The 9,418-nt window shown below is 56.2% G+C and overlaps 2 protein-coding genes across 2 annotated transcripts; one reads left to right on the forward strand and one right to left on the reverse strand.

The window, feature by feature from the left end:
- The first annotated feature begins 1,674 nt into the window (after window positions 1-1,674).
- Window positions 1,675-2,895, forward strand: PPP1R35 (protein phosphatase 1 regulatory subunit 35). The gene is made up of 4 exons (XM_027962036.2): window positions 1,675-2,004; window positions 2,086-2,338; window positions 2,419-2,555; window positions 2,645-2,895. Exons 1-4 carry the CDS (start codon window positions 1,762-1,764, stop codon window positions 2,816-2,818), a joined length of 807 nt encoding a protein of 268 aa, XP_027817837.1. The 5' UTR covers window positions 1,675-1,761; the 3' UTR covers window positions 2,819-2,895.
- Window positions 2,896-3,486: 591 nt separating this feature from the next.
- Window positions 3,487-8,160, reverse strand: MEPCE (methylphosphate capping enzyme). The gene is made up of 4 exons (XM_004021019.4): window positions 5,907-8,160; window positions 4,495-4,713; window positions 4,198-4,324; window positions 3,487-4,079 (listed from the first exon to the last, which is right to left on the reverse strand). Exons 1-4 carry the CDS (start codon window positions 7,569-7,571, stop codon window positions 4,033-4,035), a joined length of 2,058 nt encoding a protein of 685 aa, XP_004021068.2. The 5' UTR covers window positions 7,572-8,160; the 3' UTR covers window positions 3,487-4,032.
- Window positions 8,161-9,418: the final 1,258 nt, after the last annotated feature.

Here is a 9,418-nt window from a genome sequence, read left to right on the forward strand (position 1 = left end):
CATTCTGCCAGTGTTCTGAGCACATTTAGGCTAGGCTAAGCTATGATGGTCAGTAGGTTAGGTGTAATATATGCATTTTTGACATATTTATATCTCAAAATAACCCCCTCATAAGTGGAGGAAGATCTGCAGTAGGAGGAATGGGCATACTTTCTTATTCCTGACTTTAGCTGGAAATCCTCTAGTTTCCCCATTGAGATCCTTGAAAACGTTTGTAAAATATGGGTAACTATCCATTCTATCTGATCTTCCACAGCATTTCTTGGGAAGATAATGAATAGGAAAACAAATAAAAAAATGGTACACAAACATTTCTGTTGACTGCTAACCCATCTTGGGAGAGCCTCAAAAGTCTTGAACGCAGACTACTTTTACCCAAGAAGAAACAGGCTCAGAGAACAGAGAGAGTCTACCTCAAGGAACATGAGGGAAAGAGGTGAGAACTCCCATCTTCTGCCCTGCAGTCCAGGAGTCCAGGGTAAATCCCTGAGCCTTTTTTTTTTTTAAATGGTACTCAACATAGATCTTTATTTTTTATGTAGATGAATATTTTTTAAATTATTTAATTGGAGGCTAATTACAATATTGTAGTGGTTTTCACCATACAGTGACATGAATCCTGGGTGTACATGTGTTCCCCATCCTGAACCCCCCCTCCCACCTCCCTCCCCATCCCTCAGGGTCATCTCAGTGCACCAGCCCTAAGCGCCCTATCTCATGCATTGAACCTGGACTGACAATCTGTTTCACATATGGTAATATACATGTTTCAATGCTATTCTTTCAAATCGTCCCACCCTCGTCTTCTCCCACAGAGTCCAAAAGTTTATTCTTTATATCTGTGTCTCTTTCGCTGTCTTGCATATAGGATCATCGTTATCATCTTTCTAAATTCCACATATATGCATTAATATACTGTACTGGTGTTTTTCTTTCTGACTTACTTCGCTCTGTATAATAGGCTCCAGTTTCATCCACCTCATTAGAACTGATTCAAATGCATTCTTTTAAATAGCTGAGTAATATTCCATTGTGTGTATGTACCACAGCTTGCTTATCTATTTGTCTACCGATGGACATCTAGGTTGCTTCCATGTCCTGGCTATTGTAAACAGTGGTGCGATGAACATTGGAGTATACTGTCTCTTTCAATTTATAGATGAATATTTTAGCGGACCTTCGAAGAGGAAAAAGTCACAAAGAGCCATTCACCCAGGCCACCACCTAGGAAGGACCCTGGCTGGAGTCAGCGAGCCACGCCCTCACTCACACTGGGTCTGGTCAGAGTAGGGAGGCGATGGAACACCCGGAGATGCCGTGGAGGCACGGAGTAGGGAGGTCCAGTGCAAGGGCGCTGGGCCGTTAATTATAGGTGTTCCACTTAGTGCCCTGGCAGGGAGGACTGACACAGTCCGGATTCCAGCAGAAGCCAGGTGGTGACGACTGGACAGGGCGAGGAGTCTGTAACTCGTTTCGAAATGGAAAGGGCCCTAATGAGGACCCGTAGGGCTTCCGCAGGTTTGCGCTCTAAATCCCTGGCCTGGGGGGCGGGGCGAGGTGGTGCAGGCGGAAGCCCGTTGGGAGCCGAGGGAGGAGGCAACGGAAATGACGCTTAGGCGCACCAATAGGGCGGGTCAGGAGTTGGTCTCCCCTCCCCCTTGGGTAAGGGCTGACGGTTTCCGGTAGCGGCGTCTGAGAGGGCGGGGGAGAAGAGGTGGCGGTTCCGTGACCCTTACTCCGCACCCCTACAGACGCCGGAAGATGATGGTCTACGACGAGTCACAGCTGGAGTCGGTGGGAGGGGGAGAGGCCGTGGCGGTCCCAGACCCACCCCCAGAACCCCGCGCTCCCGAGCCCGGAGCCCCGGTGCCGGAGCCCGGCCTGGACCTGAGCCTGAGCCTGAGCCCGCGGTCCGAGAGTCCCGGACGCGGAAGGCCCAACTGCAGCCCTGGACGGCGGAAGGGGCGGGCGGACCGGCGGGGCGGGGCCCGCAAGGGGCGGCAGGTGAGCTCGGGGAAAACTTGGCCGCCAGCTCGCTGACGAGCCCCCGGCTCACCCCTTCACCGCCCCGTTCTCTGCTCCCAGGTCCGCTTCCTCCTGGCGCCGCCTTCCCCAGTCCGGTCTGAGCCGCCGGCGGCCGCCGCCTCATCGAGCGAGAAGCCTGAGGCGCCGCAGGACTTGGGGGCGCCGGTGCAGCAGAGTAGCCTGGCCCTGAGCCTTGAGCTGCAGGCCGCAAGGGCCGCAGCCGGGGGCCAGTTCGATGCCGCGAAGGCCGTGGAAGAACAGCTGAGAAAGTCGTTCCAGACCCGCTGCGGCCTGGAGGAGAGCGTGACCGAGGGTGAGGGGGGCAGGCGGCCGGCCGGGCGCGGGAGCGGGGGTGCGCGGCGCCGCTCACCTCCGCCCCTCCTGCGGTCTCAGGGCTGAACGTGCCGCGCTCCAGGCGGCTCTTCCGAGATCTGGTGAGTCTGCAGGTGCCGGAGGAACAGGTTCTGAACGCCGCGCTGAGGGAGAAACTGGCTCTCCTGCCGCCGCAGGCCCGAGCCCCACCTCCAAAGGTGAGGCACCTGGGCTGTCTCCGCTACCGCTCCCCCCTCCCGGCCCCCAAATGCCAGAGATTCAGCTCCCCTTGTTTGTGCTCCAACAGGAGCCACCTGGCCCAGGGCCAGACATGACCATATTGTGTGATCCGGAAACATTATTTTATGAATCTCCACACCTGACCCTGGAAGGTCTGCCCCCACTCCGGCTTCAACTCCGGCCCCGCCCTTCAGAAGATACCTTCCTTATGCATCGGACACTGAGGCGATGGGAAGCGTAGACCTGGGGGCTCCCTGGATTGCTAGTTTGTATTTTTTGGTGTTGAAACTATCAGAATAAAGTGGTTTTGCTAATAAATGGGACTCTTTTTGGGAGCCTTAACATGCGGTCAAGACTCAGGTTGGAAGCGGTCAGAAAGTCGTTTTGGCCTCCTTTTAAAGAAACTTGGTAGTGATGAGAAGCAGAGCAGGCAGGTTCTTGCTAAGTCGTGTCCGACTCTGGTCCTAGAACTGCCTTCCTCTGGTTCCACTTCAACTCCATGGTTAACTCTTCCAAAGTCAGCCTGTTCCCAAAGCTTCCACAAAACAAATTTTGTCAGTGGGTTTTTTTGGGGGAAGGTAGATGGGTTCTTCAAAATTCACATTATACTCCCTTTTCCTGGCTTAGGGTTCTCTCTACAGTTAAGTGTAAATGGCAACCCACTCCAGTCGCCTTGCCTGAAAAATCTCAAGCACAGAGGAGCCTGGTAGGCTACAGTCTGGAGGGTAGCAAAGAGTGGGACACAACCGAGCACAAGTGTAGAGAGGGTTCACTGGCATTCAACAATCTTCCCAACCACTGAAAAAAGTGTTCTCTTCCGTAAGACTACAGTTTGGGCAGAGCGGAAGCCCAGGTTCTACCAGGAGCCACCATCTATGCCCCCTCAAACTACAGTGTGCCAAACACAGGTGTGGGGGCCGCTGCCCTAAACATCAAGTTTATTGTGCTGTTCTCACATTCGGAACCCAACCACCTCTCCCAGTGGGGGACAGCAGAGGGAAGGATTTTCACAGTACCTGCATGCCTCCCCACCAACATCCCCCTCTTAATCTTCAGCCCATCTATCCGTGGTCTGTTGAAACGCAGCTCAGGACAAGGGCCGAGGAGAAAAGAGTCTCTCTCCTTGGGAGAACAGGAGGAAGAGGCCAGAGAACTTGATACCCCCCAACTCCCATGCCCTAGGAAATTAGAGGGCAGCAAACAGTCCATGCCATCCAGCCCAGTGGGCTGGGGGAGAGGAAGATGATGGTTCCAGCACAGCTGGGCTTGCTGCTTAGGTGCCAGAGGTGTAGGGAAGAGGCCAGGGCAGCAACACAGGAAAAGCTTTCTCTGCAGATCCAGGAGAGCAAACTATTTTTGGAGCCAGAAAGGAAAAGACCTTGAGATACTTTCCTCTCCCCCTAGATCCTTTGGAGCAGCAGGCAGCTTCTTCACACTTTCTGTTCAGGGGGCCACTTAGTGGCTGGGGGCCTTGTGGAACAGGTACACAGGACGCTGGAAACCTGAGGGAAGAGTGTGCACTCAGTAGGGGCTGACGGGGCCTACAGACCCCAACACCGGTCTGCACCTTGCTTCGGCACTGGCCTCCCTTCCTCCCCAGATAAAAGAAGGCAGCCTTACCTCTGGAGGTGTTGTTGGGTGTGGCCACGAGCTCATAGCTGGAGAAGCCCACCTCTGGGGATGTCAGGTAGGAACTGAACTGCTCTGGCTTCAGCTGAATTCGAAAGTAGTTCTTGTAGATTCTTTCCTAGGGAGAAAGGTAAGGGACCACTTCAGCTTACTGCCTTCTTGGCTAGTGAAGGTAGGCCCACTTGGGGGCCCTTTTCACCTTCATCAGAAAGTCTCTGCTTCCTTGAGGCCTTCCTTGCCTCAGCTAAAGGAAGGACTGCCCCAGTTTCCACAGAAACCCGCACTCACTGTGAGAGTCTTTCTCCGGCCGTAGGAAGACCAAGGCTGGGGCTCCAGGACTAGGATGCCCCCAGGACGTAGGTGCCGATAAATCCGGCGAAACATGCGCTTCAGTCCCTCGTCTCCCCAGTTGAGATGCACCCACTTGGTGAGGCTGAGGCAGAGCACCACATCATACTCGGGTTTCTGGGCCTCCACCAGCTCGTCTCGATCCAGCACATAGTTACCCTGAGGGCGAGAATTGGGGGTGAGGATGAGAGATGAAAAAGAACCACCGCCCCTTCTCAACCCACTGTGCAGCCCCACTTGAGTCCTTGGCCAGGCTTCTGACACTCCTCAAAACAACTCCCAAATGGTGCCCTCTTTGAGTCTCATTTTCTTGCTCTGTATTGGTGGTAAGCCAATCAAACATAGAGGGAGCTTGAGTAATCTTAAATTGAGCAAATTATCCACAAGGCAGTCAAAGCTAAGTTCAAATTGCAGAGAAAGAATGCTGGGGTTCTCCGAGGATCCTGTCCAGTACTTATCCCCACAGGCATTTAAGCTGAGAGATTCAATGTTCTGCAAAGGGGCCCAACTCAGGTTGAAAGGGAGACCTGTGGGTTCCTTCCCTAGGAGGAACTGTCAAAGTTTCAGGCCTATTCATTTTTTCCAGAGAAATGAAGACCTCCATCTCTCAGGAAACCTTCTAGATGATTAGCTCATTACCACTCCTCTGCAAAGTCCATTCTTCTGGGTGTAACCCACACTGCCAACTCTTCCTGTAGGTGGACTAACTGAAGCATTTTATGGGGACTGATGTGCAGTCAGGGGACAGATACTTAAGACTTGGTACTCTCCTGCACGGTTTCCCATCCCACCATCTAGGGTCAGTGTGGTGATGATCTAAGGCGAAGTCGCTTGGGTTCCTGGCCACTGACAATCAACTCTGTGTGTGACACAAATGAGGTCCCTATCAACGGACAGAACATAATTAGCCAGCCACTACCCTAATCCTCCGCCCCATCCCAAGACATTGAATGTTGGACACCCATCCCTTCAGGCACCTACAGAAGGCCGGAGGACAAGTTTTCATCTGGACCACATCCCCCAGTGATTATGAGCAGCAGCCCCCAAAGGAAAGTGGATGGGTCTAGATTACAATACTGCCCAGGAGCAGAGCAAAAGGAACCTGCCCCTATCCTGGGGCTCGTCATGAGTAAGGACTCCAGGTACAGCCCCTGCCTTTCCAGGTTATAGGAGGGCAGATACACCAAAATGGAATCAATTGCAGATTCAGACCATTCTCTTGAGCACCTGGCTTCTCCAGGGAGGGGTGCATGCACAGGAACCCTCTGGGTCATAACCCTCCCTGCCATGTTCTCATTCACTCTCATCTTCATGCCTGACCCCTATTCCCAGGAGCCTGGGGACCCTCTTACCGTGACGAAGACAACGTTGTTGGGGAAGACCGCTGTGTCGGCTCCATCCAAGGGCACTTGGGGTGCAGCGATGGGACCACGGCTGGCTGTCAGCGAGGCTGGGAAGTAGCTCCTTTTTCGGATGGCTGAGGTCCCTTCCTCACTCTCTGCTCCTGGGCTCCCCTCAGAAGTCTGGGGTGGCAGACGCAGTTCTTCAGACAGGTAGTGTCGGATGTTCTGGCGGGCTGAGTGGATGAGCTGGGCATCGATATCCAGGCCCACCATGCGGGATGGGCCCCACTTACAGGCAATGCTCAGGGTCAGGTGGCCCACATTGCAGCCCAGATCGAGGACGTCCCGACCCCGAAACCACTCAGGCTTCAATACCCGAAGGCGCCCATCCTCACAGGAAGGATTGCGGTACCCATAGTACTTGCAATAATTCCCATACTGGAACTTGCACTGTTGCTTTTTGAAGGTTGCGGCAGGTAGTGGCTGGAGGTGGTGGCGCCCTCCCCCAGTCCCTCTGCCCTTTTCCTTGGAACCCTGGCCTCCACCCCGAGCTCCTGCCTCTGACTTGCTGGAAGTCCTGCGTCGTTTGCGATGTCGTGAGGAGGAAGACGGGGGTGCAGAGGTAACTGAGGCAGCTGGAGGGGCTGAAAGGGAGCCTGAGGGACCCTGGAGGGCAGATGGAAGGGGAGACACGACCTCATCCCTGCAGTTGATGGCTGTGTTGAGTTCATAGGGTTGGGGGGCGTCCCGGTTCTGGCCCCCATGCTGCTGCGTGGTGCCCTCCCCGTGGAGTGAGGAAGTGAGGGGGGCTGTGGGCAGCGCGGAGTGGCTATCATTCCCTCCCGTTGCCTGCTGCTGCTGGTGGTGGTGCTGTCCCCGGTGTCTATGCCGTTTCCGACCAGTCTTGAGTGGCGAAGCAAGGACAACTTGGGCCTCATCAGTGCAAGTATTGAGACTGAGAGGGTCTGTAATATCTTTGGGGATGAGGATCTCCACTGGATCTCGCCCCTTGGCCGGAAGCGGGGATGACTTAGGGGTCTCCGCATTGAGTGCACGGCTCACTTCCTCATCCAGGAGACTATTCAGGTTCAGGGGATCAAAGATATTGCCCCCGAGGAGGAAGTTGGAGGGTAAGACAGAGTCACAGTCCGAATTAACCCGCCTGCGTCTCTTGAAGGCCGGATGTTTGAAGCCTCCACCACCTCCCCCTACATGACAGCTATTTCTCCTCTTGCCCCCACCTCCCCCTGGGGGCCGGTGGGGCTGATAGCCATTCCGGGGTCGAGGAGGAGCAGGGGGGCCCAGTTCTGTTCCGCCTCCTCCCCGTCGCTCCTCCCCCACGTCCGGGGGAGCGGCTCGCCCGTGCGGATCCGACAAGCAGGCCTCCCCGAGTGACTGCGCCTGGGGGCCGCCCCCTCGTTGCTGCTGCTGCGACTGACCGCCTCGAGGGGTGGATGCAGCCCCGGGGCTCTCCTTGCCGGCCATAGAGGCCGGGGATCCCGCCGAGTGAGCGCGCGGGCCCGGCGCACGCTGCGTCCCGCCGCGGAGCTCCCCGGAGGCGGCCTCTCGGTGCGGTTGCACCGTGGGGCCGCCCCCTCCGCCCGACTCATCTTTGAGCGGCGGCGGTGGGGCCGGCACCAGAAACGGCTCCTTCTCCGCCGCCATCTCGATCATTTCCTCCCCTTATTCCGTTCCAGTCGAGGGCAACCAGGGGGGCACCGGGGGCTTAACCCCCCTTCCTAGACCACGCTCCCTTCCCCCCGCCTCCTTCCCCGAGTGCGCGCGCAGTGCTGCTCGTCTCCCCTGGTCTCGCGCCCAAGCACCTCCCCGGAAAGCTCGCCCCACTCGCCCGCGAGACCAAAACAAGATGCCCGCGAGACCCGAACAACTCGAGGACTCAACCGCGCGTGCGCCGACCCCTTTCTCCTCTACCACTACCGCTCCGGCGCGAGCGCGCACGGCTGGGGCGCGTTCCTCTCTCCCTGGAATCACGCATGCGCACTCCGCCACCACCCTGATTGCGCGCGCATCGGAGTACGAACCAACTTAACGGCTCCGGGAGTTTAAATACAGCCCTTCTCAGCCCGCCCCCCACCCGCAGAAGCCCACCACCCCAAACTGACACCCTACTTCCCTTCGCAGCTATGTCCGTCCCTACTGATATCCTTTTGTCTCTGCCGCGCGATCCCACCCACCGTAGGCGGGGGACGGGGAGCTGGTGTGAAAAGGTCTCCTTGACACCCGACCCTTGTTCCTGAGGAATGAGTCTCAGCGGTCTCCGCCCGGCTCTAAACCCAGCAACCTCCCCACCCCGCCTCCTTCCTCCCCCTAGCGAGCAGCGCCTGCGCACACCCTTTTGGGCTTGCGCGGGTAGATGCAGCACGTGCTGGAGATGACGCCCCGCCCTCCGTGCTAGGGGCGGGGACTGTTACGTTACTTCCTAGGGTTTGGAACACGCAACATGCGTCAGCACGATTCGGAGGGCCGTGGCTAATGGGCGGGGCGGTCCGTATGAATTATTCATGACCCAGTTGCCCCCCCCCCCCCCCGCCCCGGTGCCCACCTATTTAGAAAGGCTTCCGAGGGAGCGGAGGGGTGCACCTAAAAAGGAGAGGAGGGGAAGGAGCGGAGCATACTGACCGTCTTCCTACGAACTGTTCTCAGTATAACACGATAGATCATTTTAACTCATCCCCCCCTGGAAAACAGTCTCTGCTGAACTGGAAAAAGAAAAAAAAAGCACTAAAACAGGCGATGTTGTCTTAACTTCCTCTTCCCCCTAAACAGCCGAGTCGTTCTCTCGCTCCCCGATCGCGATCACCTGGGGACACCACGCCCTCTCCGCCTCCACACCCACCTCCCGCACCAATGCCTCCGCCCACCACCCGACGCCAGCGCACGAGCCCCCCCAGCCCGGAGACAAGCTATCCGACGCCCACTACAGCTGCCAATAGCAGTACACCCAGCACCGCCGCCCCCCCCGCCCCCCACTCCGTACACAGGCTTTCCCGAGCACACGCTGCGGCTCCGAGCCGCCTTATATAAAAACGAATGTGGGCGAGGAAGAGATTTCGGTCCGCTTTGGGGGCTCCCTGCCTTAGCCTATGGGGAGGAAGCTACTGGACAGCCTTTCCACTGGGTGTTTGTTTGGTGGCTTGATTTCCTTGCCAACAGCGCTTGGGGTGCGGGTCCTGTGGCTGAGAAAAGGGTGGAAGAGGCGAGAATGGGGTTAAGGATAGATCTCAAATAAAATAACAAAATAAGGGGATGAAGGATACTAAGAAGAATGCGAATGAGGGCACGAAAAGAGGACGGAAAAGGCAGTCTGGGGCAGAGAAAGAAGTCAGTAAAAGGAAGATGTGCGTCTTGAAACATCAGGCGCTACGGCTGCCACCTAAAAAAAAAAAAGCGAGGCCAACGGGGATTATGGGATTTGTAGTTTTATAGGGTATTCGGTTGGAAGATGGCGGCGATGACTGCTGCGCAAAGGCAGAAACGGCCTCCAATTGCGCATGCGCATT

This window comes from Ovis aries, chromosome 24, assembly GCF_016772045.2.
Source record: "Ovis aries strain OAR_USU_Benz2616 breed Rambouillet chromosome 24, ARS-UI_Ramb_v3.0, whole genome shotgun sequence".
NCBI classification, from domain to species: Eukaryota; Metazoa; Chordata; class Mammalia; order Artiodactyla; family Bovidae; genus Ovis; species Ovis aries.